Source organism: Bubalus bubalis, chromosome 12 (genome assembly GCF_019923935.1).
Source record: "Bubalus bubalis isolate 160015118507 breed Murrah chromosome 12, NDDB_SH_1, whole genome shotgun sequence".
In the NCBI taxonomy this organism is placed as follows: domain Eukaryota; kingdom Metazoa; phylum Chordata; class Mammalia; order Artiodactyla; family Bovidae; genus Bubalus; species Bubalus bubalis.
The window spans coordinates 15,671,896-15,684,022 of NC_059168.1; the positions used below are offsets into that span (position 1 = coordinate 15,671,896).

The following is a 12,127-nucleotide window of genomic DNA, read 5'->3' on the forward strand; positions in this document are numbered from 1 at the left end:
CAAATTTTTCTACAATTATTAGTCTTAATAAACCCATGCCTTTTTCCATTGAAAACTCACACTTACCTGTTCTCTTATTTATTTATAATACTGGATAAATTTTCTTATTGTTCCTCCATCATTATGGAACTCAGTCAGTTAGTTCAGTCAGTTCAGTTACTCAGTCGTGTCTGACTCTTTGCAACCTCATGAATTGCAGCACGCCAGACCTCCCTGTCCATCACCAACTCCTGGAGTTCACCCAAACCCATGTCCATTGAGTTGGTGATGCCATCCAGCCATCTCATCTTCTGTCGTCCCCTTCTCCTCCTGCCCCCAATCCCTCCCAGCATCAGAGTCTTTTCCAATGAGTTAGCTCTTCGCATGAGGTGGCCAAAGTACTGGAGTTTCAGCTTTAGCATCAGTCCTTCCAAAGAACACCCAGGACTGATCTCCATATAGCCCAAATTACATATAAATAAAAGTTTGTTGGAGTCATTTTTATCTGTTGTTCCTGGACACGTGTGACTTGTAAAATTCTGGTTTGTCATAATTTATATTCCTCTCACATGTCCCAAATCACAGTATTCTTAAAAAAGGGAATATGGTGTCTACTCTCTTAGTTGTGGTTCTAGAATATTTACCCTATGTATCTTATCTACATTCAGCTCTGTGTCCCTGAGATATAAAATACATGGACCTTTGCCTCAAGATCTTTTAAAATTAATGCCCTTGCTGATCCCAGGATGTAAATATTCTGCAGCATGTACCTTAGAGAGTATATATTTATTTACCTTCAAGGTAAACTTAAAATTTTCAGTGTTCCCAATACAGAAACTAAATGTGTTTGGACTTAATACAATTGAGAAGAAAGATTTGAATTGTAAATTTATGACAGTATTTCCATTTGGGGGACTTTTAAATCTTAATAGAACCTTGATTTATATAAAAATGCCAAGAGATACCCCTAAACCTCTGAATCCTGTGTTTATTACAGACATTTGGGCTTAGGAATAATTTTTTTTGTTTCTTCTTGTCATAAAGTTTTGACCAAATAGAAGTAAAACCAAGTCTTATATAAATGGACGATGAGTTCATATTGCAAAGTTTATGTACTTCTAGAGTTAAATTATAAGAAACCAATTTAGTCATCTGATTAATTAATTATACTGTCTTCTCTCAGTATATTAAATTTGTGTTTGAGATTTTTTAGGAGCTCAAATGTGGCTGCTTCAAACATATGATGTTTTATTGACTATAAATCATTATTAAATTGACTTTTTTCTCAGTTACATTGGTGACTCCTAATTTCCAGAATAAACTAATATGTCTACTTGAAAAACTTACATCCAAATTAATGAAAAATATTCCTGCAGTGGGATATAGTACCATTAAAAAAATAGTATCTATGAATTTGCTCCATCACCCACCTACTCGGATTAGAGGCTGTTTATAATGTCTTGTGCACTGACCTTGTTTGGAGTCATCTCTCTTTGCCACATCACTGGAGGCAGGTTTATGATCCTTCACTCTGCCTGAAGTTAGTAGCCTACTTCTATTTAATCCCATGATCATGTCAGCATTCTGTATGTGGGCATAGATTTCAGTTTGTTTGAATGCTGAAAACATAATTTATGACAATGTGAATAACCATGGAACATATTTGAAAAATAATGTGTGATAGGCATAAAGTTTAAATCTTACCTAATAATCTGAGGATAGGTCCATATTCAGGAAGGCATTTTCAATTGAAAGTGTAAAAATCTCTTCCCTCAGGACAATTAATTATGGTACACAGACAGCATGGAAATTCTATGTTAATAGTCTCTTTAGGAATGTGGTGGCATACATTTGAGCTTCAGAATATACTCAGTTTCACATTTTGACTTACACATGCCAAATTGTGAATTTCTGTGGAATCTCGGACCCATGAAAGAAACCCAACTTAAATATAGTCTGACTTTCAGCTGAGTTACTAGCAGCATAGTTTAGAAATGCCTCAATAAGTACAAACCAAATTGAATGCATATGTTTCTCTGGTTCCAGATATTCATGTTGTTCTTTCTTGGTGGTTTCCTGGAAAAAAGTCTGGGAATTCGTCTACAGTTCCTGTCATAGACTTTTTAGACAATTATTTGTTAATCAGTGACTTCTCTTGAAGCAAAAATGTTTATGCACACGATTCCCTATGCAAAGTTACAAAGTCTGACAGTTTTTAAAAGGTCACACTGAGTCATAGGTAAAGTAAGAAGGTGGTCTTAGGTAACCTCTAAGGCTCTACAAGATGGACAGCGACCCTGGACTTGATCCCCAGGCCAGTGGAACTTTATGGCACCTTGTTGCCCAGGTGGAGGGCAACAGATTCCAGGCAGCAGGTTGGAAAGAAAGAATAGTGCTAATGGGTAAAAGAAGGTCAGAGTTCAGGAAAGATTACAATCTAAGATATTTTCAGTAGATAGCAAACATAGAGGATACCAGCGAATTTACAAAAGAAGGGAAGGATTTCACAGAGTGGAATCATATTAAGAAATAGTAAAGTAGAAAATGATTCATTGCTCTTTCTTGAAATATTTTAAAATTAGTGACAATAACCAGAATGGGAGAGTTGTTCAGAAAATGAGTAATTCCTGCTTGATTTCTTAGTTAGGTTCAGCAGTAGATAAGCCAACTGGCCTGAAATATATGGAGGATGGAAGGGTAAAGAGTTCAAGCTTAATATTCAGATAGCTAAATCAGTAATATTGCCAGAATTCCCTTTACACGGTGAGAGGAACAGACATGAGGAAGAGCCCCAGGAGACCCTGGATACAGGGAAAGTAGTGACCCTCTGGAGGACGGGGAGCTGCCAGCTTGGTGGCTAAGCATGTTCTCTAGGTCACTGTAAAGGCCCCTCATCTGTATGTTTTCCATGCTCCCATTCAACTTTATAGTTATTTGTCTTGGTTTCTGCCTCCCCTATCATACTGTGAGCTTCTCTACAGTATGGGCCCTGCCTACTCAACCATCTTTTAGGAAACCATTAGTAAAAGTTTTTAATTGAATTTAAGATGGACTTGAAATTTGTTTTTTTATTTTGCATGGGGTATAGCCGATTAACAAATAATATTGTGATTGTTTCAGACGAATTCTGAAGGGACTCAGCCATACATATACCTGTATTCATTCTCCCCCAAACTCCCCTCCCGTCCAGGCTGCCACATAACATTGAGCTGAGTTCCATGTGCTATACAGTAGGTCCTTGTTGATTATCCATTTTAAATATTTTAAATATAACAGCGTGTACACGTCTATCCCAGACTCCCTAACTATCCCTTGCCCGCATCCTTCCCCTGGCAACCATAAGAACATTCTTGAAGTCTGTGAGTCTGTTTCTGTTTTGTAAGTAAGTTCATTTGTATCCTTTATTTTTAGATTTCACATAAAAGAGATGTCATATGATATTTCTCCTTTTCTGTCTGACTTACTTCACTCTGTGTGACACTGTCTAGGTCCACTCATATTGCTGCAAATGGCATTATTTCATTCTGTTTTAATGGCTGAGTACTATTCCATTGTATGTATGTACTCCATTAAAGATGGACTTTTAAGATGATGTGTTGAGGGCCTATTTGTTGTTTAGTCGCTAAGTCATATCTGACTCTTCTGCAACCCCATGGACTGTAGCCGCCAGGCTCCTTTGTCCGTGGGATTTCCCAGGAAAGAATACTGGAGTGGGTTGCCATTTCCTTCTCCAGGGGATCTTCCTGACCCAAGGATCAAACCCATGTCTCCTGCCTTGGCAGGTGGATTCTTTACCACTGAGCCACCAGGGAAGCCCGAGGACCTCATTAGTAAGAAATGACTTCAGAAGGACAGGAAAATGACCTTAGTAGGGCTACTTCTTGGATGGTGCCTAGGACATGTGATACCTTTATGACTCCAGTTGACTAAGAGAACCTTAATCAATCACTGTTCAGTTAGAACAGAATGGACAAAACCGAGAGTTTTTGGTGAACAAGTATTCGTAATACACTCTTTACTTGCTCTACTGGGAGGTGGACTCAGAGTTAAAATATGAAGTTCTTTTGAATAAGCAGTCAGTGTAAGAGGGGACACAGAGGAGACAAACAGCAGTTAAGATGCAGTACATACAGGCAGTCATGTGAGTCAGCACCATATACATTGTCCCCTTCAGGTGCTCTTAGCCAGCATCATTAGGACTGCTTTGAAAGAACATTCAGTTTAGTTCAGTTCAGTCACTCAGTCGTGTCGTACTCTTTGTGACCCCATGAATCGCAGCACGCCAGGCCTCCCTGTCCATCACCATCTCCCAGAGTTCACTCAAACTCACGTCCATCAAGTTGGTGATGCCATCCAGCCATCTCATCCTCTGTCGTCCCCTTCTCCTCCTGCCCCCAATCCCTCCCAGCATCAGAGTCTTTTCCAGTGAGTCAACTCTTTGCATGAGGTGACCAAAGTACTGGAGTTTCAGCTTTAGCATCATTCCTTCCAAAGAAATCCCAGGGCTGATCTCCTTTAGAATGGACTGGTTGGATCTCCTTGCAGTCCAAGGGACTCTCAAGAGTCTTCTCCAACACCACAGTTCAAAAGCATCAATTCTTTGGTGTTCAGCTTTCTTTACAGTCCAACTCTCCATCCTTACATGACCACTGGAAAAACCATAGCCTTGACTAAATGGACCTTTGTTGGCAAAGTAATGTCTCTGCATGGATACCAAACAATTCCTGCGGTATTAGCATTTAGAAGTACATCATCACCCTGGCTGAAGGGAGCATAATCTTCTTCACTGAGGACAAGCATAGTATGAGATGGTCAACACACAGTAGTCAGCACAACTACAGCATGAAGTGTACGTGAGTCTTAGTAATAAGCAGTACCAACTCTTGGTGGTGTTGAGTACCACACTAAGCACTGGATGCTCATCCATAATTTCATCATCACAAAGCTGCGCGAATATTAAAGGCCACGTTTTTCTTGTACTTTATTTCTTGTATCCATTTTCAGTGAAATAGATTGGAGTCAATTTCCTTTGTATATTCAGACATTTGAGAAGTGACATTTTTGAGTTAAACACCGTTAGACTTGTCCAACCTTTCCCTTAAGTTCACTTCCCAGGGATGGATAGTCATGGACTTGAGAAGACATACAGGCCACAAGAGAGCTGTTTTCATGGTGGTGAAAGAAGATGAAGGAGAACACAGTATTCGTACTGAAGAATATTTCACGAAAGACTCAATTTATTAGATACCCTCAAGACTCTAATATATATATATATATATATATATATATATTTTAAAGGGTACCCTTGTTTGAGCCTATAAACTTGCTCTTTTTAGGATAAAAATGGTGAACATTGGCTATTTCCTATGATTCAACCCAAGTAATTTCTCTCTCCTGACAGTCCAGCTTGTCTTGTGGTCTGGTGTGTATACAAACGGTGTAGTGTGCCACCAAATACACGTCTGGCCATTTTGTAATAGATTTTGCTTCCTGTCTTATCTGATATCATCAGAAAGCGAAGCAGGTTTTTTTCAAGTATGTGGAACTCTTCTTGATTCCAGATATTAATGAATGTGAACAACCTGGACTCTGTGGTCCTCATGGAGAATGTCTGAACACAGACAGTTCTTTTCACTGCATCTGCGAACAGGGTTTCTCAATCTCTGCAGATGGACGCACGTGTGAAGGTAAGATGAACAATAAGACCTCATGTAATTATTGCATGATAAAGCAGAGAGGAGATGCCTTTCTATTTTAATCGGCACAGGCTCTGAGACACTGACAGGCACTCATGATTTAGGGCCTTGGAGCACATGTGCACCGAGGGGACCCCTCCTTGAAATGCAGCTCAAGGTGGCTAGGATTTACAGACAGGATAAACTGCTATTATACTGGTGAAAATACTCACAGGTGATTCCATGACTGGTACTGAATTAATGAGTCAAAATGTGCAGGAGGTGATGATTTTAGGTGCATGTGGGAGATAGAAAGGAAAATGGAGCAACATCCCTGATGTAACCCAAGACTCTGTTGATTTTGATTATGTTTCATATAGATCATCTGTATCATTCTGTATATAAACATGCCTTGCTTGATTTTTCTCTGTACCATTGTCAGCAGAGATTTTCCAGAGTTATTCCTTTAAGATCCTTTGCTCTGAACCAGTATATTTTCCTACCTTTCAGTATTTATTATATCCTAGGAGCAAATTAAGTTGTAAGACATTAAGATAACATGTTGGCTTCCTATTGGCAACCTCTTTATGTTTGCAGGGCCGCAGCACTGGTTATATACATAAGATTTATATTCTTGATGACTTATGATAGTTTGATAAATTGAAGAATAGTTCATCTGAGCCTTTATAAAAGTAAACTGAGAAGAGTCCTGTAATTATAATTTTTTTGATTTTTAATTTTTTTGACCTTTGAGAATCTAGGTTATCAAAACCCAGCTCTGTTTTAAAGAAGTATGAAAGTTCTGTTCTGGGTCTGTGATAGGACTTAGTGTCTTTGCTTTTAAAAAGGAGTGGAGCAGGAAGTGTGTTCTCTCCTTACTCACACCACAGTGGAATCAAGCCGAGGACCGGCAACCAGGTTCATCTGAAACGAATTATTTTATTGAGAAGAATAAACTGATCTTATAAAAAGCAGGAGATTGTTGAAATTGCTCTCCTGCTGAGTAGACAAAACATGAATGCCAGATTTGGCTTCAAGTGAAAGAGAGATAGTGCAGGGTAGGGTTTAAAGATTATGAGGGGTTTGGAAGTGATCAAAAGTGGGGAAATGGAGAAAAACATCATAAAGAAGATGCCCATGAGAGATTTACTCCATGTTTCAGTGGTTTGAGTTTTAATTAATTTTATATTTAGAGCTCTGAGACTAGAGCTCATAAGAAAGAGCATGCATGCTGGCCTTCTGGGGGGATCACAGAATTCCCTGGTAGAGAGGATAGGGTGCTAGCCGACTTGAGTGACTGAAGACGTGAAATTTGCAGAATGTTCATTTCCCTGCTTTCTAGAAGGGTGCAGGCTTGCTTCTTCAGCTAGCTGTAAAACATGGCTAGTAAGGTCTTCCTTAACTGAGAAATGGTCCAAGTTACAGATAGCAGTAGCCGTGCCATGCAAAAACTGTATTTTAAAAAAATGTATAAGTTATTTCAAGTGCTCACCAGTCACCATATACCAGTATAAACATACTCACGTTTGTTTTTTCTTTTGTACTTTTTCTTTAAATCTGTGTCTTTTAAAATCTTTATTTCTGCAACTCAAGAGTTATATAATCACTGTGACTTAGTTGCAGTTCTAATTTGTTTAGGCATTTACTTGGCGGGGATTTGAATTTTAAACTGTGTTTTTAAAAAACTTCTAGGGCTTTGTAAATTCCTGTACTTTAGTATACAGTCTTTGACCCTTGTTCCATATTTTTTACTCCACAATCTGGACAATTTTTACACAAGTAATAAAGCAGATACTTTAGAATATTGTGCTGATACCTGGCAGTATAACTAGAAAGCCCCCTCATTATTAGGCATGTTAATCTCTTTCTTGAATAAGCTTTGCGAGATTTTCATTTTTTATGGTCTTAATCCAGTGGACTAAACTGGCTCAAATTTTCTTTCATTGGACTTAGTTTGAAACTTGTGACAGTAGCAGTATGTCTTGATTCTACCCCTGGCAGTGGTGGAGGACGAAGCCAGTCCTTGTGATTGGGATTTAGCTATGGAGCTGATGTGTATGGGATTTGAATTAACACCGAGAAGTGGCTGGCACTCTTGCTTCGTGCCCATCCATCAGCTTACCTCCTATCTTCTAATTAAAGCAGCTGAAGCCACATGGACACAAGGGCTGGCATACCTTGCTTCAAGCAGGGCTGAAGGAATCCCGCCCAGCGGAGGGGAGGAGGGCCCTTCCCTAATCCCCCATGACTTGGAGAGTTGTCTGCATCTGTTCACAGATATTGAACCATAATGAAGACGCAGTCTGTCAGTATCAACTGTCTCAGGTATCAAGGAGCAGGATCGAGTCTTTGAGAATAAAAACCACCACTGGCTCCATCCTTTCTCTTATGCTGCTCTGGGAGCACGCATGCGGGAGAGGATGGAGAAGCATCTTGTTTTTCCCACATGAGATAAAAAACAAGTGTCAGTTGAACTTGGAATAGGAAGTATGTGGTGGGTGTGCAGCTATTTGTTTATTCATTTGCTCAGTGACAGAGTGCCTATCTCGCGCCAGGCACTGTTAGTGTTCTGAGGGCAAAATACACCCTGTTCTTGTCCACGTGGAACCTACATTCCAGGAAGAGATTCGGGGAAAAATAAGTAAATAGTGCATATTGAAATTTATGTTTTTGTGTTTAAATAATATAGCATGGTTCTATTTAAGGATATAAAAAAGTACAGGGTACGGCATGTCATGTATAATCTATAACTCACAGAGTTTTTTTTTTTTTTTTTCCAAGTCCTACCTGTGAATGTCAGGAAAGTACAGGGAAGCAAGGCCCTTTTTATTTACTTCCACTTCTGTAATTCTTTCTTTTCTTCTCATAACTGTGGTTCCTCTCCTCCTGCCACCCACCTTTACACCCTCTAGCCAGAGATTGTGTAGGAAAGCAAAGGAGACTTTTGACTTTTTTCATTCAGCTCACTGTTTTATATCTTACATTGGCTTATCCATTTGTTTTAAACAGTCCCAATTCTTTGGTTCCTTTATTTTCCCCCACTTTTTAAATTACAGAATTCAAATTTGCTTGATAATGAAATATCAGTGTAGGTTCATAGGAAAAATATGTATCCTCCCATTTGTAAGCTGACTCAGAGTTTCGTTTCTTCATCGGCAACAGGATGTGAGTGAGTGGGAAGGAGACTGGGGAAACTTGTGAGAGTCAGAATCCTCAGTGTCACCATGTCCGTGCTCTGGCCCCCCTGAAGAAATGCCTCCTGGCCCTGACTTGGCATCTCTCTGTTCACGTGCCTCTGGGAGGGCTGCTCTTGGCCAGGAATGGCTGTGCTCTCCCAGTTGGCCGTCCATGTCAATTGAGACCTTGCATGACAACAGATGAAACTGGGGACATCAGGCATCTCTAGACTCCACTGCGGTTTCTAGTCTTTTCGCATAGTACACTGGCCACACTGATCTAGCAGGGACCCCAGAGGAGCCTAGTGGCACAGAGGGACATCAGTGACTTATGGAACCTGGTTAGTCATGACGAACTAGGGCTCTAAACTATGACCAAAATCACTCCCTAAAATCATGTCCTTTAGAAAGCATCCTTGTTCATTCATCCATTTGACAAATATTTATTGCATGTCTACTATATACGGGCCACTCCTAGGAACCGGGGTGATGTCTCTGAAGAAAGAATAGCTCCACTTGCTTGGAGACAGTAAACTAATGTCAGCTACATAATATGCTATAAAGTGGTAAACCCCATGAAAGAGAGCAGAGTAATGAGGATGTGAGGGCTAGAGCAGAGAACGGAAGTTACCAACTAGGGTAGTCACAACTGGCCATTCTGCCTCTATAATGTACATTACAGAGAAGGCAATGGCACCCCACTCCAGTACTCTTGCTTGGAAAATCCCATGGATGGAGGAGCCTGGTAGGCTGCAGTCCATGGGGTCACTAAGAGTCGGACACGACTGAGCAACTTCACTTTCACTTTTCACTTTCATGCATTGGAGAAGGAAATGGCAGCCCACTCCAGTGTTCTTGCCTGGAGAATCCCAGGGATGGGAGAGCCTGGTGGGCTGCCATCTATGGGGTCGCACAGAGTCGGACACGACTGAAGTGACTTAGCATAGCATAGCAATGTACATTAATGAAAGTACTGCCAAAATTGTGTCCGAGTAACAGATGGAGCCATATTAAGTGCTTTTCTTTTTCAAACTGGTCATCGACTGGCTAAGTGATAATAGCTGTCGATGAATAGATCGGAGGATGTGAGATTGTCTGCTGAAGGCCTCTTTCCAGTTGCCAACACATGAGTTCTGTTGTCCAGACGGGAATAAAAGATCATAGCATAATACCAAGAGCAAGCCCGATGTGAGTTATGGGCTTTGCTTGATAGTGATGTGTCAGTGTAGGTTCATCAGTCATAGCAAATGTACCACTCTGGTGTGGGTGGTTGACAGTGGGAGAGGCTAGGGGAGGGGACGGTTTTGGGAAAACAAGGGGAATAAGGAAACTTCCTGTGAAATTTTATTGTGAACCAAAACTGCTATTTAAAGTCCACTTTTAAAAATCAGACATTCTTGAAATTAACCTGAAAAAAAATTAATTACTTTTTGTCAAAAAAAACCCTTTAAGTTCAATTCTGTATTCGGCTGCTTTCTTTTTCTCCTCTGAATGTTGTTTGTTTCTTACTTTTCAAAAAAGCACCTCAGATGGAGTATGTGATCAGGAACTTCTGCTCTCACATTCAGAGCATCTCCCATATTGATTTAAAAATTGAGAACTGTAGGATTGGAAGGGGACTTTTGGAACATTGAACTAAACTCTGAAACCCAAAGCACTCAAGTCTTACTGTTGAATGGCTATAGTCTCTAATCCTGTAACCTGTTTAGATATCTACCATAAACCGCTTCTTACTAACTCATTCATTTGGGTGGAAAAACACAGCAAATACAAGTGATAAGGATGGCTGGCTTCATGAAGTTCACTGAGAACAGTGATATCAGAAAGATTAAAAGAAGTTGGGTCCAAACGCTTAGATCAATTTTGTGTGTGCTGGGAACCAGAAAATACACGAAGGACAACCTTTGCCAAATCAAAGAAAGAAAAATGAACTGGGAGTGAGTGTGGTTTTGTTTTCAGCCTTTGAGGTACATTTTCCACGAGCAGTGTAGAAAGAAAGTATAAAACCATGTTGACAGCACTCCAAGGCAGTTGGTGGTTTTGTGGCATGGAGATAGAACTTTAGGTCTATCACCAAAGAGAAAATATTTTTGAAAATGACTTAGCCAAGTAGGACATTGAAGTACCCTGACACAATAATATATTACATCTGGCTACTTGGCCCAAAGATTTTTAGGTTTTTTAGTACTTTTAAGCTTGGAAAGTGAAAAAAAAAAAAAAATCTAGTAACAGAATACAACCAGAGTATTTCTTTTCTAAAGACAGGGAATTTAGCTTAACAACAGGATCCTTTCCCTCCCCTGTGTGAAAAAGGATCAGACAGCATTCCAGGTAAGGAAAGGAAGTGGCCTCTAGCTATAAAGGCTACTGTTCTTCACACTCACTCCTCCTGTGAATGTACTTCTGCAGAAGTGAATGAAATGGATGTTTAAATCATTAGGGAGAGAGCTGAGGAAATCTTGCTGGAATAAGCTGCTTTTGGACCTGGAATACATATTTTCCATGCGTTGCTTGATTGTCCTCCATATATCAACATTTTTATAAAGAAATTCACAATGGTGGCAAAAAAATTCGAGAGCTCTTCCTAAGCCTTTTATCGCTACTGATCTTTTCATATCCCAGAGCTATGGAAAATCATTTGTTCATCGAAGAAGTAAACACTTTTCCTTTCAGCCAAAAAATAGACATGAAGCTTCCAGAAAGGGCAGTCTGTGAACAGGCAGGCTGCCCCTCACACCTTCTGCTATGTCCCTCAGCTCATGTCTGGGTGCCGAGAGCTTCTTGCATCTATTTTGATGAATCTTTGGATGTCATCAGTAACCCAAGTTCTCATGGAAGAACTATATCATGGAAGGTTGTTGTCAATGATACTTTTGTACTTTAGACCTAAATTGTAATGCTTAATATATTGAGTCCAGAATCAGTTACTTTGTAGACATCTAACAGAAAGTATGATGTGGTTGTCTTGGACACCCTGTATGAGTGTACTGGAGAAACTTCACATATCTGATTTCATAAGTTTATTAAAACAAAAGCAGTAATAGTAATAGCCAGCATTCACTGAGTTCTTTTTAGGAGCCAGGCACTTATGCTAAATGTATTGTACCTATTTTCTCTTTTAATTTTCACAACAAACATATAGGTAGGTAGGTTAAATATTAATTTGTTTGCTTTGGTTGCAATGAGCAGCTTAAAATAAGGAAATTTATTATACTAACAAGAAGTACATTGATTGTTACCTCTCATCTACTATAGGTCTTTATTTAATGTCACTTTCTCAGTAGGTCCTTTTTTTTT

The 12,127-nt window shown here is 39.6% G+C and overlaps 1 protein-coding gene across 17 annotated transcripts in view; it reads left to right on the top strand.

Annotated features, from left to right (window-relative positions):
* The window catches only part of LTBP1 (latent transforming growth factor beta binding protein 1), a 458,940-nt gene that overhangs the window by 360,876 nt on the left and 85,937 nt on the right, over nt 1-12,127 (top strand). For all 17 annotated transcript variants that reach the window (XM_044925805.2, XM_025260861.3, XM_044925802.2 and 14 more), the window contains one exon: nt 5,541-5,666. In XM_044925805.2, the coding sequence (XP_044781740.2) occupies nt 5,541-5,666 (126 nt within the window). The remainder of the gene's footprint in view (nt 1-5,540; nt 5,667-12,127) is intronic.